The sequence below is a fragment of the Mastigoproctus giganteus genome, chromosome 5 (genome assembly GCF_048544385.1).
Source record: "Mastigoproctus giganteus isolate SK-2022 chromosome 5, ASM4854438v1, whole genome shotgun sequence".
In the NCBI taxonomy this organism is placed as follows: Eukaryota; Metazoa; Arthropoda; class Arachnida; order Uropygi; family Thelyphonidae; genus Mastigoproctus; species Mastigoproctus giganteus.
In genome coordinates this window covers 61,882,964-61,903,330 of record NC_143579.1, presented here as the reverse complement: position 1 = coordinate 61,903,330, position 20,367 = coordinate 61,882,964, and the positions used below count along the sequence as shown (strand labels likewise).

The 20,367-nt window shown below is 38.7% G+C and overlaps 1 protein-coding gene across 1 annotated transcript in view; it reads left to right on the top strand.

Annotated features, from left to right (window-relative positions):
• LOC150085448 (annexin-B12-like) overlaps window positions 1–7,170 on the top strand; it is a 47,697-nt gene extending 40,527 nt beyond the window's left edge. The window contains exons 10-11 of the mRNA XM_090373255.1: window positions 2,199–2,353; window positions 7,004–7,170. Coding sequence (XP_090229381.1) covers window positions 2,199–2,353; window positions 7,004–7,007 — 159 coding nt within the window. The 3' untranslated portion in view covers window positions 7,008–7,170. The remainder of the gene's footprint in view (window positions 1–2,198; window positions 2,354–7,003) is intronic.
• The last annotated feature ends 13,197 nt before the right edge of the window (window positions 7,171–20,367 follow it).

The window sequence follows — 20,367 nt, the reverse complement described above, 5'->3', positions numbered from 1 at the left end:
TGAAATCCGACTTTTTAGAAGTCTGTTCTACTTTTCGGTTTACTTTCTCGAATCAGGCTAGCTATTTTGAGAGAAAATTAGGCACTAAAAATAAAATAAAATAAATTTAAAATAATAATAATAATAATAATAATAACGTTAAAAAATAATAATGTTTAAATAATTAAAAAATTTAAAAATACTAATAAAAAAATAACATAAAATATAAAAATTTGCTTCAGTTAAATTCTAACTGACGTTTTAAACCGGCTCAGTTAATTTCTGATCATTATTTCAAAATAAATCGTAAAAAATCTGGATATCATCATTCTTCTCTTTCTTGGTGATTCCCTTCTAATTCTGACTCTTCTCTCTCTCAGGGTAATTCAGAATTTTTAATTTTTTTGAGTGGTGCAGCATAAGCCTCAGGCTTCCTTGCACCATATGGCTAATACTAATAAATCTTAGTAATGTTTTACATAATCTCATCTTACTCTGTAATTTATTCAGAATCTCAATGAAAATTACGTTAATTTATAATTAGATAGTATGAATCAGAGCTGTAATACTCAATATGGTCTACGTTGATAATAATATTAGTAAATTGTGTTAAATTGATTATTTATATTTTATTTTAATGTACCGGTAAGTTGTCGATTTTTTCGTTTTTTCCGTTTTAATTTCTGGAGGGCATCATACGGAAGTGTTCTACGTACTACATTGAGGTAAACTCCTCTTATTAATTTACTAATGTTAATTTATAATATATAGTTATCAAATATAATATGCAACCTAGTTTGCAATAGAACAGATTTTTATTAAAAAATAATGCAGAATTAATTAAAACTGTTACAGAATGTGCTGCAAGTGTCTTTGATATGCACCCACTCTTTTAAGTGTTTCATGGAACTTTACTAAAGAATATGTCCACTAATTAATGGCTCGAATGTAGTCCTTACAGTTTTTTGATCATATTTGGTGAAGACCTGTTTGAATATTTATTAGTGAATGTCTTGTCGTTTCTGCAATGACAAAAGGTATTCAGTAACTTTCCAAATTAAACACGCATTCTTCACAGGAAAAAGCCATTTTTTGCAGTTCTCTAATTGTTGCTGCATTTCTCCTAGTGCTGTCACAATAAAGCTACCTTCTGCCACCTGTCTAAAAATATGTTAGTCCACAACTAACGACAGCATGTGATATGTTGCCATAGTTACCTCGGCACCTTGGCTAATGGATTACACGATAAATGGATAACCCTATACATACAAAGGTAATTCAGAGATGAAAACAGCGAAAATTTAATACTGTATTCGACTTTCATTGAAACGTGTGGTAAGGAATCTCGTTAGTTTTGCATAGCCTCCTCCTCTTGCAAAACTGCCTTACATAGCAAAACTAATACTGCAGAATGAACAAAATTATCATATACGATATATACTGCCCTACCATTAATATGCGGACACCTGCCTTTAGACACTTTTATTGTGTCATTTAATATTTTGTGCTGAAACCTGTATCAATAAGACAACGCGATCATGGCGCGTTGTTTTTTTGATACAGGTATGGGCCTTCCCCGAAGTATTGCCATAATGTTGGGAGGATACAATCAGGAAGGAACTGTTCCCCTGGCATTCGCCACACCCAGGAACGGCCATCAGACCGGTAGAGTGCGAACCTCGACTCGTCTGTCCATAGGACTCTTTTCCCCTGCTCTACAGTCCAGGATTCGCTCTCCTTACACCACGTTAATCGGCGTCTAGCATTTGTTGAGGTAATCAGTTCTGTTGAACTGTCGAGGTAATTCTGTTGAACGTGTCATCTTGCATACCCACTTTTGCAATTGTCTTTTCGAAGTCCAGTGTGCATATTTATAACAGGTTCTGTGACGTGTTGCATGCATAGGACCTGTTTCTCCATCCATGGAGGAGTGCCCGTATATTAATGGTAGAGCAGTGTATATGGATGAATTTTAATCTTCAACTAATAATATTGTTATTTAGAAAAAAAAAAAAATCTGCATACCGCATTGATGTACTGATAACCTATGTCATTTCCTAAAAATCTCTAATCAGTATTTTTTTAACAGTTCGATAATTTTTTTTTTCTCAAATAAGCTAAAAGTTTATCTTCAGAGTTTATAACGTTTTTCAAACTTTTGAATGTTGAAAAATATTAAGCAGTGTCTCAGAGCTAATAGCATGCAATATATATTATAGCTAGATCTGTTAGATATCCAGGAAGTGTACAAATTGAAGTTTGGACGGGAGCTATCAGAAGACGTAGCCGATGACACCAGTGGCGACTACAGAAAAATTCTGTTAAAGCTCATTAATCCCAGTGACGAGTACACCAAAGCAATAAAACTTCTTCGGTAAGTACAGATACTAACCCCATCCTTTTTGTAAGAATAAATGGGCGCCAAATTCAGTTGAACATTACAAAAGCGTTAAAAATTATCTGCTCTATAAAGTTGAACCTTTTGGCTGCAGTGAAATCCTCCCTTCTGACCATGGCTATTTCATTTTCTACGTAAGCAGTGTCGACTAATAGAGACTTGTAGGCAATATAGCCTAAGTAGCCATTGCACTTAAAACCCCATCAACGACAACAACTTGTAGGCCATTTTGATGTGCTGTGTTACTGCTTTTATTTTCACGTTACATTTCTTATTTCTTGCACCTTCTAATCAGGTTTTCACTGAGGAGAGACAGAAAAAGTTATAAAATAGTCCCTCGAAACTCGTGTTATTCGGCTGCAGCTAAAATGTTTCTGTCTCGTGTTTAGCAACGTTTATACTGTATACCTGGCATGACTGGATATGATATTGCAATGAATGAAGTACAGAGATTAAATGATTAAAATGCCTGATGGCGTCTGCGCTGACTTTTGCAACATGCAGAACTCTGTTAAAATTAATGATCGTCACAGGTTTGACTGAACTGTCTTCTGAGACACGAAGCTAAGAAAGCTTTCTCCATAAGAATACATTTCGTTGTGGAAGTGCAGTACTCTTTCACAACCTGAAGGCATCGCGATAAGTATATTACGAACATTGCGAAATTACCATAGGCTAGCTCTACACTGCTTTTCTTTACGGAAAATCATCCGATTATGAAAAATCATGCGATTGTGGAAATCATTCGTTATGAAAATTTCTTCGATTGTCAAAAATCAATAGCAAATTTTCTAATATCAACAAACTTATCCAAAAATCACCATCTCACCTACATTGGGTATTATCAGATAAAATAGAAGAGAAATTTAGGTAGAGTTTCTGGCCACAAACATTAAACCACCTAACTTCAGTGCATTTGCATATCAGGAAGGTGTTCTAAGACTGCGTGTCCGAAAAGTCTGGAACCAATGGTAAAAGTATGTTTTTCTTTACAGGTGAAAAATGGCATTAATACTGGATGAAAAGGTGGAACAGTCCTTCTTAGTGGTCGTCAGGGATGAACCTAAAGGGAAGTGGTGGACGAGTTCAAATTGAAATCAAATTATGATATTAGGGTCATCCGCAAATGATTACATCTACCCATATATTTCTTTTGTCGTAAATTGAGTGTGTTCTCTGGTCGATTTGCCTGTTTTTCTGGACGAAAAAATCCCAGGGAAAAAACCTTGATATCTATGCCTGAGACTGACTAACTCAGCCACAGAGTGAAAAAAAGCTCATTAAAGTTCCGGGCGGACGAGTTTAATGCTAGACATCCTGAAGGGAATCCATTAACGCACAGCACAGTTGGGAAACTGGTGCAGAAATTTAAAGAGACTGGATCTGTCGCCGATATGCCTCGATGTGATCGCCCTTCTGTAAGTGAAGACACTCGAATTGGAGTGATTGCTAAGTTTCATGCCAGCCCACAGAAATTCGTCAGACGGACCAATGCTGAAATCGGAGTGCCCAAACACTGTGCATGACATTCTGAAAGAAGAAAAGTTCATCCGTACAAACGTCAAATCCTGCATCATTTGACCGAGGATGATTCTGATCGACGACTCGAAATGTGCGGAAAAAAAAATTTCTGCGCCAAATTGAAGCAGACGAGAGTTTCTTGGAAGCTGTGATGTTCTCTGACGAGGCGAAATGGAGAAATGAATAAGCAGAATTTCAGATACTGGTCGACCAAAAACCCTCATTGGTTCTCTGGTAGCAAGGAACAATGGTATGTTGTGGTGTATGGGACACATGTCATCGGACCGTTCTTCGAAAAAACAGTGGATGGCGAAAAATACCTGAAAATGTTGTGGGATGAAATGGTACCAGATCTTGATTTAATTGGGGAACGACCCAAATGGTTCATGCAAGACGGCGCGCCTCCGCATTATGCAATTGGAATGCGTTATTGGCTTGATAACATGTTTCTTCATCGGTGGATTGGGAGGAGTGGGCACCACGATCATCTGACCTTAACCCGCTGGGCTTTGCATTTTGGTGATTCCTGTTGCTAGAGGTGTATACTGTAAAAATTCGAGATCTTCATCATCTTAGAGATAGAATTACCAAGGCTTGTGCTGCTGTCGATCCCAATATGGTGAGAAGAATCCAAACAAACAGGGTACACCGGCTGAGAAAATGCGTGGAGAGTCAGGTGGACATGTTGAACACACATTGTTTCCAAACTTTTCGGACACTTGTAGAATCCTATGTTGCCAACAAAAGACCAGAAGAACGTTATTCTAATATCATGGCTAGAGATGGGCTTAATAGAAAGGTCATAAACGATTATTTCGATTATACTCATATCATTCAAATGATTCATTCGATTATGAAAAGTCATTCGATTATTAAAAATCATTCGATTGTGGAAATCATTCAATTATTCCATTCGATCATTTCGTTAAACTGTATCATTCGAATCATATAATGGAATGATTAGTAGTTAGTAACTACTAATCATTCGATTATTGAAATATCTCGATTACTACTCATTCGATTATTGAAATCTCTCGATTACTACTCATTCGATTATGCCCATCACTAATCATGGTGGTAAAACTGATTCGTCAAGAGGAGAGAAAAAAATCCATAGATTATTGCATTTTACAATTCTATGAAAGGGGAAGGAGTGTGAAAAGTTGGACGAATATCAATGTAATAATTTATTCTTTAAATACAAAAAAAAAGTAATATACTTTATTTATTGAAAAAAAAAAAGAAATATATTTAAAATATTAAATTAAATTTTTTATAATACAAAGGTAATATTGGTATAAATAAAACCCTTGTCCAGTACTTCCACCACAAAAGGATTATTCTCCAATGGCTGACTAGTATCCATAGTGGTCGATCTGACAAGTTAAGAACTTAATGGAGGTTTGCTCATTCCTTGCTATATGGCCTGACAATATTTTCCTAGACAGTATTAGATTGGATTCTATAGTTTCTATTGAATATTCTTCTTTATTTATTTTTCCTGAAAATGAATAGTCAGTCGACTCATACAAAGAATTTTTTAGAGCAGCTATTGTTATTTATTTAAAATGAATGCCATTCCCTATTTTAAATAAATGATGTACACTGGTGTGCAAACTTAAGGACCAACACTATTTCTAAAGGTTACTTAAGGTACTCTTTACTGATAAGAGTAGATTCAGTCTCAGCAGCTAGTCTTGCGAGAGGTTGGCACACGAAACATCACTGAAAGGGATCGATATGGCGGTCGAGGTGTTCTCGTCTGGAGAGGCGTTATCTTGGATGGACGTACACAACTCCAGATACTGGAAGGCGGTACTGTAACCGGTGCATGCTACTGTACTGAGGTAATCCTTCCCCATGTGCGTCTGTTCCGAGATGCCATTGGCCCCGAGTTCGTGTTTATGGATGATTCACCCCAGGGGCTCACATCTGGTGAGTATGGGCTTGGCACACCCAGGGTCCTGAGCTGGATATCATCATCCTTCACTTTCTTGGTGATTCCTTTCTACTTCTCTCTTTCTCAGGTAACTGGGGAATATTTTTGGCTTGTGCAGCATAAGCTTCAGGCTTCCTTGCACCATATGGCTATTAATAATAATAATAACACCACACCTCATCGCACTGCAGCTGTTGATATGCTTTTGGAAAGTGAGGGCATTGTTTTTATGGATTGGCCTGCCAAAGATGGCGCTGCAAAGGAATGGACGACGTTACCGCAAGAACTTATCAACAACATTGTTCTAAGTATGGACAGGCGGTGCAAAGTCCTGCATCGACATTAGGGGTGGCTATATCTCCTACTAAGGACCACCTCTTCCCTTTGTTCCATCTTTGGCAATGATGCATTTGTATAGTGGCAGCCAGTGCTATGTTACCATTTTTTGAATAAAGTCCCTCCGTACCGTTTTGTTTTCGTTGTTGTGTCGGTGTTGTTTCCTTCATCATTTCTGTACCTCACGAGGTTCCTTTGTTATGCTTTTCCCATATCCAGGCCACTCCTATGAGAAGCTACAGGTGAAAACCTGACTGGTCCTTAAATTTTGCACACCAGTGTAATTATGTTCAGTAACATCACTCGTACCATGAGGCTTTTGCCCGAAAGCTCCATTGGTGATGTAAAATTAAAAACATGGAAAAAATGGCAGTAACTTAATCATTTTCGAGCAAATACTTATAACTTGCTCCGAGAAAAAAAAAAGAAAAAAGCTTATTCCACCGCCTGCAACAAAATTGTGTGACGTCACACAATTTTGTTATTGGCAGCGAAATTGAGCCTGGCAGCTGTAATGAACCCCAACCTATTGATGGTGGTATGCAAAGAAACTATTCATAAGAAAAATAAAAATGATCGACAGATGAGCGCTCTAAACGATGTATTGCCATCTATTTTTGTATTTGAGTGGGATGTAGAATTTTCTTGTAGCGAATATCATAAGAAATATGGAATAAAAAAAAGATGAAAAATTTCATATTACTGTTTCACGTTTATAATATTCTTTACTAAAATTTTTAGCAAAAGCTTATTTCCCACTTCTCTAGATGTTCATCAGATAATTACTTTTCTTTTTATTATTATTATGTTGTTTTTTTTTTCTTTTGCAGATAATATCCAGAAGAACAAAGGGGCTGGAACATACGCATTTCTGCACCATATTTCGAAAGATGTAAACTTTGTATATATGTTTATAAAACTGTTGTTTTTAACTATGGTGGCACTATAAACCGGTAGACTTATTACTGAAGATGGTTGGAAACGGCTATATTTGAATATTCTGTTAATATTTGTTTCGATAAAATAACCAAGTTAGCTTCATAGTTCGCTTAAATTAAGCACGTAATTGCAGTCATTCGTTTTTTATCTTTAACAGAACTCTTTTCTATGAAATTCTATGCAAATGAAATAAACAGTTCCAATATTTTATAATTTTTAATATGACACAATTGTTAATGTGAAACCGACTGCTATCTTTTAGTACTTTCTTACTTTATTTCTGCCTATCAAGTTGCGCAGATAAAACCATATTTAATTAACTAGCATCAATAGTAGTTATTTAATTTACTATTCGGTTAGCAGATGCTAAAGCGAATATCAAGAAAAATAAAAAAGAGAGAAAAAAATGCCTTGTATATTTATGTAAATAAATTCCCGAGATAAATTCTCTGGAATATATTTATGTAAATAAATTTCCGTTAAAAAATTTATCTTTTGGAAATAAAAATAAAATAAACCACTATTTATACTGTTTGTTTTCATTTTGTTGTTTTCTGCTGTGCAAGTGAGCATAATCCATTAATGCCAATAAAACGAAATAACGGCATTAAGCCATTCAAGTTAATTTGGGACATCTTTCTGCACTAAGCTTGAATGTCCTTTTTTTTTTTTAAATCTAATTATAAGAGACGATGTCTGAAAAATGTGCAGACCCACGTGTGTAGACACGTGGGTCTGCACAATGAAATTGAGCCGGTGTTTTGACCAAAATAAAAAAATAATCCATTTAAAACTATTGCGTTGATATATCAGTTGCGATAAAAATTACAATAAAATTTTAACTGTTTTATGCAGTCTCCTCTGGAGAGGAGGGCAGGTCTTCATGCATATGTCCGTAACTGTTAACCTAATTGTGGTAAAAGAATAATAAAAATAATGACTTGAGCACGATGGCTCTTTCTATTCCTCATCCTTACATTTTTTGGTCTGCTTAGCGAGGTTCCCTGTGAAGGAGGGTTTCGGGACACAGCTTTGGTTGGATAGCTCATCATAATTCTGCCACTGATATTCTTTCATAAGCAGGTCAAGAACATCTCCGTATTTATAACCAGTGTGCTACTCTCGCTGATGATGTCAATGTGTTATGTCTGCAGAAGAATGTGTTAACGGACAGAACTGGCCCCAAGTCTATCAGCGCCCTGTGCGAGATTATTTGTGCACCCTCTCCGACTTGAGATTTACTGCAAATCAGTGAATATTCGGGGAATTTTTCATCCCCCCCTAAATTTTGGCGCCCTGTTCTGCCGCACCGCTCGATCGTCCCTGAAGCCGGCCCTGTCACCAGGTGATTTGAATGTTCAGCAGAAACCATACGTTAAAGTACTTCATGTTTGTATATTCTACTGAAGAGAACAAATAATATCGTTTGCACAATTGTATTTTCAAAAATAAAAGTCAAACCTAAATATAAAACTAATATTATATTCTCTTATGACAATAACAAGTTAAATCACTGGTTCCCAATTGGCGTGCCTTGATCCTTCGCAAGTGTGCTGCGAGATTAGAAAAGCTCCATTGAGTTCAATGGCAGTTACTATTTAGTTATGCCGTGAATATGCATCTTTTAACTTCTTGAAGTGTGACTAGAGTGGCAAAAGATAGGGAACAACTAGGTTAAACCTTGTACTCAATGGAGTGATCACGGATCGTAATATCATGTCACAAAGCTCTTGATCACTGCATTGAATGCAAGGTTTAACCCAGTTGTGAACATAAACAAGAAGGTAGCTGGCAGTGATAGTCTGTCTATCGAAATTTTGAGACTTTAAGAAGTATTTTCGGCTCCATGTTCATAAAAACCTCTTTTTTTTGTTATTGATATCTAACCTGGTCACACTTCAAGAAGTTAAAAGATGCATATTTACGGCATAACTAAATAGTAACTGCCATTTCCGCCACTGATGTTCCCAAAGGGTAAAATGCGTAATTAATGGAAATATGAGAAATCATGCAAATGGTAATGTGGACATGTGTATATGTAATGGGCAGCACCTAGAACGTCTGTTCAACTCCGCCTCGTGTCTCTATGAAGAACAGTATCACTACAAATGGGCCAGATATATGTGTGACGTACGTTTGTGTGTGTTCTGTTGTTATGTTCTGGCCACTTGGCTACCCAGAAGCATCAGTCGCCTGGACAGATGATTCTGGGTACTCGTCCGCACCACGGGAAGGTGGGCCAGTTCCAGTAGAGCACGTAACGCCTCAAAAGAGACTCTGACCCACCTGATGTTGCTAAAAGGTGGGCCAGATTCCTCCGGGGGCCCATTCCAGAGGAAAACGAAAGGAGCGAGAGAGGGGGAAAAAAAAATAATATTAATAAAATAAAATGAAAAAAAAAAAAATAAAATAATAATAAAATAAAAAAAAAATAAATAAAAAATAAATAAATTTTAATTGTAATAAAGAAAGAGAAAAAAAAAAAAAAAGAGAAGAAAGAAGAAAGAAAAAAAAGAAAAAGAAAATAATAATGATAATAATAAAGTAAACACAACCCGTGGTGCTGGTAAAAAAAAAAAAAAAAAAGGACACGTGATAATAAAAAAATAATAATAATAATAAATAAATAATAATAAATAAATAAAAGAATAAAATAAAATAATAATAAACTAATAGTAAAAAAAAACAGACACACACAGACTGGTGCTGGTGAGAGAAGAGAAAAAAAAAAAAAAAAAAAGGGTAGTCTTCAATAAATACTCTTGTATCCAGAATAATTCAGATGTGGAATGATGACCTTTAGGATCAGTGCAGTGACAATTCATGCAGACATGAACCATAGAAGAAAACTATTGTCCCGCTTGCTTACACAGTTGTATTTGGTGGATTGTTCTGGTGCGCTAATCTGGCGTTGATTCTTTTTCTGCGAGCAAACACCTCGGAGGCAAAGTTCTGAAGTGCTGAGAGATTATTCTTATTATGCAGAAGCATTTCCTCATTCCCCGGAGAGAGATCTGGAACGTCAGTTCGGAGCTTCACCCTAAGATCGTCGTAGATTGCACAGTTATAGAGCAGGTGACTCCAATCTTCTGTATTCCCGCAGCTGCAGAGATCAGTGTGATGCAAGCGAAACTGAAAGAATTTTTGATTGAGAGAGCCATGTCCTGTTATCAGAAAGGAAGTTTGCATAGTTAAAGAGCACCAGGTTTTAACTGATTTAGAGAGTAAGAAGGTCACATCAGGCAGAAATTTTCTTGTCGTCGCCCCAAGTGCGGTGGTGTCCCATCTGGTCTGCCAGATGCTAATCAGGTCGTTAAACCATCTGGATTTCTCTTTTTTAGGATCTTCATTTAAATTTCGCTGGATTCCAAGTAATTCTGAAGGTATTTGTTTTTTGTGTCGAAAGCAGAGGCCACGATAGATGACAAATAGACCCAATGGGAGGGACCCCGCAATAACTTGCACTGCAGCGGTGGAAACTGTTCTACAGACTCTGAGAATAGAGAGGAGCATGCTCCGCTGGATGGAATTCAGTTTTAACCTCATTTTGGAATTAGTGGCACGATGAAACCAAGCTCCTGCTGCATAAGTGACTATGGGCAGGAAAACAGCATTATAGTAGAGAAAGAGTGACTTCCTAGAGAGACTCCACTCCCCTCTGGAAATTCGAATAATTGACCCTGTGAACTTTTTGATTTTGGTACATATATGAATCAGATGAGGATAGAAGGAAAGCTTATGGTCAATAATGACCCCAAGGAGTTTTGCTTCAGTGACTATAGGAAGCCGCTTGCCAAAAATTTTGACTTGGGGAGGCCGCCTGAGATCTAATTTGGATTTAAAAAGCATCATTTTTGTTTTCGATGGATTAATTTTAAGTTTGTTAGCCAATGACCAGGTGGAAAGGTCAGTTAAAATCTGGTTTGCATTCACCTCCAACACTGCACGAGAACTGCCTGAGACCACAATTGTCAGATCATCGGCGAAAGCAAAAATTTTGCAATTCTGGAGAGAGTGGCCCAGCCAGTCTTGAAGCACAATGTTCCAGATAAGGGGCCCCAGGACTGAACCTTGGGGACACCCTCGAAAAACCTTCCTAGAGACTTGGAGGAATTTGGATTTGACAATTATTGAGCGGTCAGAGAAATAGTTTTGAAATAATTTGTACATAAGAAAGGAGCATCTGGCAGACCGGAGACGTTCAAGAGCGCTGTCCCACCAGACAGTGTCAAAGGCACCCTCGAAGTCGACCATAATAGCTAGTTCAAACTTGGATTTAGAATTTATAATGTGCCAGACAAAGTCAGACAAGGCCTCCTCGCAAGAATGACCTGGGGTGAAGCCATATTGACAGGGAGAAAAGAGATTTTGTTGTTGAAACAGAGCTGTTAGTCGAAGAGCCATAAGCCGCTCCAAGATCTTCCCTAGATTAGCAAGCAGCGCAATTGGTCTGTAGGCACGTGGATTTGAGGCAGGCTTATCTGGCTTTTTGATGACGGAGCAAAGAAACCTTCCAAACAGAAGGAAAGATGCCTTCCATGAGGCATTTATTGAAGAGCAAGAGCAAGTAGAGAGGTCTTAATTTTAACAGCCGGAGAATGAACACATACTCAATCATATCCATTCCCGGACACTTCTTCACATTGATCGTCTTGACCACCGAGGTAAGTTCCTCTACAGTAAATGGCTTGGTACGTTCCTCAATGGTGTACTTGTTATTTGCCTCACAAATTGCCATATGCTCTGGAGAATCTTCAGAAGGATTATCTATAGGGAAGAAGTTATCAAGAATTTGGTTGATAGAGTCTGTCCAGCCAGAGGTTTCATGAGTCTCAGTGGTAACAGTACCAAGGACATCAGAGGTAAATGTTCTCTCCCGAGCTATCTTGTACATGAGGCCCCATGGGTTTTTGCTGTTGGATTCTTTTACAAAGGTGGTCTAGGTTTCTCTTTTTCTCGTTGCAATTGCTTTACAGAAGGCATTTTTTTTTAAATGTAGTCATTATGTAATAGCATAACATCATCAGCAGGCCAGTTACGGTGTCGCTGATATAACCGTCGAGCTCGGTGAACTGATTTGCGAAGAATAGTAAGGTCCTGGGACCACCAGGAGCGGACTTTAGAGCGGATGGTCTTCTTCTTTGCTGATTTATAGGAGGCTTTTATAAGAGATTGTTGGATAAGTTGGGCTAGATTTTCTGCAGAAGTTAAGCTGAAGCTGTCTGGAGGGTTTGATGGAAAGTCATTAGTGATGGAGGCATCAAAAGAGTCCCAGTCAACAGTTTTTGTGCAGAATCTGACGAAGTCTGGTGTTCTAGGTGAGTTGCGGCTGTTAGGCACATCGACAGAGATGTGGAACACAATGGCTCTGTGATCACTGAGTGTCCAATCTGGAATTGTAACCCAGTCACTGATGCGTGAATTTAAGTCACTGGTAGTGAGTGTAACGTCAATGTTCGACTCCCCAGTTGAGCTGCAATAGGTGGAGAGCTGGCCTGGCCGATTATGGACTGCTAGGTTGTGACTTATAATAAAGTCCTCAAGAAGAAGACCTCGGGCGTCAGAAACAGCACTGAACCAGAAATGGGACTTTGCATTGACATCCGAAGTGATCAGGATGTTCCTAGAGCCAAGGAAGTTGAGCGCAAACTCCAAGAAGTTTAATGAATCTTTGAAGTCTGCAGAAGGGGGGACAGTAGATTGACAGAAGATAGAAGGAGAGAGATGAGAATGTGATTTGCACAAAAGTTGCCAGTTTGTTACAGAGACCATGAACAACAACAACATCTAAATCTCTGTTTAAAATGATGATGATGCATGTTTTAGGGTCTTGGGGCACAGGTTGTACCACTCGAGCATAAATGGAATAGCCCATAATCTTGGAGATATGCCCAAACTGACCCTTTGAGAAGTATGGCTCCTGGATAGAGATCACATCCATGGCGTTTTGCTCTGCAGCCAGCCGAATCTCATCCGCGACGATTCGCGACCTATGTCCATTGATTTGAAGAACTTTAAGTTTAAGGTTTTGTGGAGTGCTGGGGAAAGAATGAGAGTGAACATCATCAGGAGATGTTTTATTTTGATTCATCTGAAACGCAGTGTTGTTCGGTTTACTCTCCATCAGCAGTTCTGAGCCGTATCATTTCCAGGGCACGTTGGTATTCAGGGCAGGTTGTATCTCTTACCGAGTGTTGTGAAGGCCTCTTGCGCCTCTTACAGTTAATGCAGACAGGCTGTTCCTCTTTGTGTGGACACTCTGCAATGACGTGCCCACTACGGGCACAGTGACTACAGGTTGGAGAGCTGTGAGTGCAATGTTGTGTGGTGTGCCCGTAGCCTAGGCAAAGAAAGCATTTGGTTACTATCGTAAATGCTTTAAACTTATGGGAGCCACAGCCAAGGAACACCCGTTCACGGGATAGTACTGCTTTATAAATCTTTGGTGCAAAGCTGATCACCATATGATTAGTCGAGGATGAGTTTGATTTGGTGTTGAACCGGAACGTAATGCCCTCCTTTATTTCCTCGTATGAGAACCCTAAATCAATAAGATTTTTAAAGTAAAGGTCCTCTAAGAAGTTCTCATTTGCGTAGTTTTTGGGAACGCCGTAGAATATAATGGCAGGATCTGATCTTTTTGGAGCAGAAGTGGCGACGCCATCAGCAGAGAGTGACTCAGAGGAGGAGATAGTATTGAGATCTTGCTTGTACGCGGTTTCCACGATGACTCCGTGATTTCTTATCGCTCTGAGGGATTTTATTTTAACCATCTTGAAATCGCTTTTGAGCGTTTTGGATACAAATTCCTTTACCTCATGGCTAGTTTTCAGTTCGCTGGTGTCATTGGCTCTCAGGAGAAGGACATTCTGTGGTGGTTGGGTTTTGGGACCAAGTTGAAGACTGTTTGGAGCCGAGGATGTGGAAGGTTTGTTGGAACCACAAGAAAGTGGGGAGATGCCCTTCTTCAGAGCTTCTGCAAATGGAGTGGGATCTGGGATATATGAAGGTGTAGGTGGGTTTATAGTGAAAGTGTCAAAGACTTTTTCGAGGATGATCGCTCTGGATCGTAGCTCATCGTTGACGGCGCGTAGCTTCTCGTTGTCAATTAGCAGCTCCGTGGCAATTATCTCCAGGCTTGACCACAGGTCATGGATGTAGTTCGCTGCTGTTTCTGTGAATCCGTTTGCATTGCAATTAATAAAAGATATCAGTTCTTTATGCAGCTTAGAGATGATTTGGTGACGCTGTGGAGCATCATCAAGACTCTTATTTTCTGCAATTCCAGAATAGGAAGGAGTCCCCAGCCTGGAGGAAGAACTGAGGCCAGAAGCATATGTGCGGTCCAAAACAGATGCCGCAACAGGAGCAGCTGGAGGGGTATCCTTGGAAGCAACAAGGTTAATACCAGGAGAGTCAGCATCAGGGCGTCCAGGAGGACTTTCCACTGCATCTAAAGACTTTAGCTTAACTTGTTCATCTGCGGAAGCAGCAGTCTCAGACCGAGACAAAAGGAGCTTCAGTTTCTTCTTGCTCTTATTCTTTTTTTTCTTATGTGAGGGGTGGGGAGTCCGCCGTGGCGCCTTAGGCGGAAGAGAAGGAAAATTTTCAGATCCATCCTCACCGGATAAAGAAGAGCTGTCATTAGACGTCATTATTTGCACAAACAATATAAATCAAACTGAATCAATAATAATTCTGTAAGTCTAGTTCTGGGCTGTACCTTGTCTAAAAAACTCCACACATATTCCGGAGAATCGTTTGCTTATTTTCTGTAAACACTCAGTTAATGGCACACACAAGTTATTTTATTTTATTTTCCTCTTTTTTGCGTCGAGAAATCAGTATCCGGTGAAGAGAAGAAGGAAGGAGTAACAGTCTTGAAGCAAATTGTCAGGTTAGTAGCATGATGGGCAGGCCAGTCTGGTAAGCCAAACTGATCCAGAAATCGGTCAGTACAGTATTGTAAAATTTGCACATTTGAAGTGATTAACTGACGGCAAACACACAACGTGGTGGGACTGCTTGACCTTGTGATATAGCCCGAAGGCAGTGGGGAAGTTGGCGAGCAGTGAAGGTCAGCAAATGCGAAAGTATAGATTCGGGCCTTCAAACAAGCAAAGACGGTAAATATGAATACTGTATATGTAAGACACAGATCATGAAAAAAATCATAATTACCTAAAAGTTTAGGGACACAATCTTCCACAGGAGGTGCACAGTATAATCAGCCAGGTCACTATACAAAAAAGTTGGTCTAACTCGCATAATAAACACATGAAAACACTATAAACTTAGGGAGCACAAGATAAGGCAGCCTTAACAGCTTTCTCTACAGTCAGTCTCTCGTCATGCAAATGGTAATCATGACAAACTGAAATGCCGACCGGGCTAGCCAGGTGGGTAAAGTGCCTGCCTGGCAACCCAAAGGTCGCGGGTTCGAATCCCGCCTCGGGCTTGGATCAAAGTAAAATGTAAAAACTTTGGGAGGTGCATTATGGCCATCGAAGCTGATGCGCCAACAACTAACAAGAAAAAAAAAAAAAATAAACTGAAATGACAAGTTAACATAATAGTATTATGCACTGTAAATCAGCAAAATAAGTCCTCAATATTTTGTTATTCCTCCTCGAGCTAATTACAGCCTTGAAACGATCTGGCATAGAGTTAATCGACATCTGGATATACGGTGGCCCAGTTTCGTGGTACTACACCCGTACTTGTGGCTTCTTCTGAGCAATTTTAGACGACATTATGTACCAGCAATTTTCAAGAGGGTTCAAATCTGCACTGTTGCCGGTCCAGTCCAACACTGTAATGCTAGCATTTCTGAGGTATGACTTAAGGGAGAAAAACGAGAGAAAACATTGGTGTATGTTTTAAGCCTTGTGAGACAAGAAGACAAACTCATCATTAAATCTTAAATAGCATAAAACTTACCTTTGCTGTGTGGCAAGGTACTGTGTCCTGTTGAAAAATGCAGTTTTAGGCGTCTGTGTGGTGATCCCTAATAGCGGGTTTCAGGCACTCCTCCAAGACAGCAGTGTAGGTTTCTGCTTTCACCGTTCGGTTAATAAACTTAATTCGCCCCACCCCTTTGCTTGTTATCCATTCCCAGACCATCTGACCAGCGGGGAACTTTACAGTCGGTGTTATGAAATCCGGATGGTATGCCTCCGATTTTCGTCTTCTGACATATGGCTTCCCATCTGAGCCATGCAGGTTGAATTTCGGTCCGTCAGAAAGGATGACGGTGTTCCATTTTTTTTGTCCATGAAACATGAGTTTTAGCCCAAGAAGTCGCTTCTTCCTCGTTTGTTGGGTCAACAAAGACTTCTTCTTGGACCGATAGCCATGCAGACCACATTCCGAAAGCGGGTCTTTGGACAGTTCGTGCACTTGTTTCAACACAAGAGGCCATCTCAAAGTCCAATTTTAGATCAGGATCACTAGCATGGCAATTACGAAGGCATAGCTGTTTCAAATATCGATCGTAGGAAGGCGTAGTCACTCTCTACGGCCTGATCCAGGTCTTCTCTTCACATCACCGATTTCACGCTTTAATTTCAACAGCCGGGATACTGTTGACTGCCTATTTTATCAGTGCTAGCACGCATAGAAAGCCCTTCCTGGGACAGAGCTACACTTTTTTTTCTTGGTGTCAACTGAACATATAGAGCCATGCTTACACCTCCGCAAAACAGGATACTAATGAGCGCGTATACCCTTCCAATGCCGTATTTATATAAACGACTGATGCAATACCTTGCAGTTACTGTCTGACGCAATAGAAGCGTTATCTGATGCAATACCTTTGCTTTGCGACAAACAAAATGACTGTAATCAAACAATATCTTATACGTTTCACTACAAATGTTATATTTTTTTAAGATGATGCAGTTTTTTTTCCACCACTGCATATGTAGGTGGCATTCCCTGTACACGTTCAATGTAATCAAAAAGATAACGTTGAACCGGTTTGTGTCAAGACATTCAACAGATGATTAGAACAGATGGAAAGAAGATTAAATATATTTTTTGCCGAGTTTATAAGAAGATAGGTAAACATTATTCTGCAGTTCTCAGAATTTCTTTGAAAAAAGATGTTTTGGGGCTCATTTTCAGCAAAAGGATCCTGTGACATTGTTCCTGTTCATGGAATGACGAATAGTACAAAATATTTCAATTTTTGGAAACGTGTTATCTGTGTTGCTTAATGCTTGTTATTCCGCATAATGCGACACAAATATCTTCCAGCAGGATCCCTCACCTTGTCCTACTTCAAGGGCTTAAAGCTGTCACGCAGGAAAATTGCGTTACATGCCTTGATTGGCCAAGTAATTCACCTGATATTAATCCCATAGAAAATGTGTGGTAATCTGTTAAGAAAAATGGACTGCACAGCAAAGTTAAAATGATTCGATCCTTAATTCAAGTTTGGTTTTGTCATGATCCAGACATTCCGAAAATTTGTCAAAATCTGGTGCAATCCATGCCAAATAGAGTGAAATAATTTATTTCAGTGAAAGGAGGCCATATTGTTTACCAAATTCTATTTTTATAATGTTTATAAAAATGTTATCTAAAAATGTTTATATCTGTAAATAAATTGCTTCTTTTCATTAATTTGCACACTACTATAGTACAATGGTTACGACTGCCGTTCTTTCACACATTATGTGTAAAAGGCTTTTGTTCAATGGCGCACCGAGAATTTCTGTTTTACGGCGATTCGTCGTTCTACCTTGGTTGCTGTTGTTGTTGTTATTATTGGGTTTTAGGAGCATTAACAACTAAGGCCATAATGCTCCTTATATACTGTATTCAAATTGCGTGTGTTCTCTGATCGATTTTCTGTTTGCTGAACGAAAAACCCGAGTTCCGAGGAGGAAAAAACATGCTACCTTCGCTGAGATCGACTAGCTCAGCCACGTTGTGAAAAAGGCCCATAAAGGTTCCTTTCATCGTCGACGGGGCTCGAACCCAGGTCTTTTCCACCAGGTGTGTGGAGGACGGAGATTCTACCAACTGTGCTACTCACGAGGGAACATAGGTTGCTTTTACAACAGTCAACACGTGAGAATACAGTTACATAATATAAGCAAAGTTTTCATGGGAAACTTTATTCTCTTCATTCTTCTCCCCGTGGATGTGATATATCTGAATTCGAATTCTGTTCAGACGAGAAGAATTTGTATGGACTTCATTACATCGTGGTAGAGTTAGCCGTTTCGCACAGGAATGCGCAATTTCATCCCCAAGAGGTTTTTTTTTTTTTTTTTTTGCTGTATCCAGCAAATAGGCTGACCGACCACAGGGTGCATAACGCTTTTTAACTTCAGCTTCTCTGGTACAAAAACAAAATAAAAGTCAGTTATCCACCCTCGAATTGGATATTATCATTATCATTATTAGCCATATGGTGCAAGGAAGCCTGAGGCTTTTTTTTTTTTGCTGCACCAAGCAAAAAAAAAAAAATTTTCCGAGTTACCCTGAGAGAGAGAGAGAGAGAGAGAGAGAGAGAGAGAGAGAGAGAGAGAGAGAGAGAGAGAGAGAGAGAGGGGAAATCACAAAGAAAGAGAAGAATGATGATATCCAGCTTAGAAACCTGGGTTTGCCAAGCCCATACTCACCAAATGTGAGCCCCTAGGGTAATTAAATGAAACGCTGATATTTGACAACAAGAAGATTAAATATATTTTTTGCAGAGTGTAAAAGAACATGTATACTGCAATATACATGTAAACGTGTATACTGCAGTTCTCAGTATCGAATGACACTATATAAGATTGACATTGAGAATGAATTAGGAATATAACATTGAAAATGAAAATATATAGATATCTAATTTTCTTCGTTATTTATTAATATTACTCCTTTTAAACTACAAATTTATAAATGCTGTATTAGTAAATTGTAAACTATATTAAACAAAGGTGTGTATAGCTAGGTGGCTGTCATGTGATATGTACATATGTTTCTAATACCAGAAAACACCTGTCTCGAAATTAAGAGATGGTTCACTCACTGGTTTTGACATTTGGGCGCTGCGATTAATGCCAAATATTCTAGAACTTGTAATCTGCAATGGTAAACTTAACATTTTAGAAAACCTTCTTTGCTAGTTTAACAACACTGTCAACGATGTGAGTCTGCGCGGTATCACAGTGGTATCGTCACCATCCTCCTCACACTGCGTGGAAAAGGCTCGGGTTCGAATCAATGACGCGAGAACTTTAACGTTCTTTTTTTTCACTCCGTGGCTGAGTTATTCGGTCTCAGGCGTAGATAGCAAGATTTATTTGGGGATTTTTTCGTCCAGTTAAGCAGGCAAATCGACCAGAGAACACACGCAATTTACAGACAAACTAAATATATGGGTAGAGGTAATAATTTAGGGGTGACCCTAATATCATAATTTGGTTTGTCAATAATGTGATGTTTATGAAAATGTGGATAGACTACGCTACAAGACGGCACATTTCATCATCTAAACAGAAGAAAATTACAGATTTTATTTAAATGAATATAAATATACAGTATATGTGTTTTAAATGACAATAAAATTCTAAAGGTACTTGTGTATACTCTTTTATGATTCCCTGCTTTATAAATTACCGGTTCTGATTACTTCAGATAATGGAGCTTCTACTGTACTGATAATTTAAAGAAAATCGAGAAAATGTGCCTTCATAAATCTTTTATTCTCTGTTAGGATAGACCAGAATTTTGCCTGTCAAATGCCATGATAATTATTGCAACGTGCTGAGGCTTCATTGGCCATCATCACTGGAAGAATATTCGTTACAGAACTCAAAAATCAAGTAGTCAGTAAAGACTACTTTATTCCCTTCCCCCACTCTTTTCCCAAACATTAATATGAATAGTGTTGTTTAAAATTTAATAGTAAAATTCATTATTTATTCACTGCAGGTAGTCTAATTAACAACCTCGCTATTCCTAACAAATTAGTTTGCCTATCGCAGTTGAGAAATACTTCCCATAGAAACGGAAAGAACTTTTAGTGGCCCTTTTTGACACTGTGGCCTAATCAATTTTGAGCGAGGAATGTAAACATTTTTCTTCCAGACTTACGGCTTTTCATCCAGGGATAGATTTTTTTAGTTTGTGAGTTTTCGATATTAGAGGTCGCTAGTAAGTGAGATGTAATGTTGTGTTTGCGCTGGATTTTTGATCGTTTGACGGGTAATTGTGGGAGTGTGTGTTTAAACGTTTGTTTCGTGGTTTAATATGT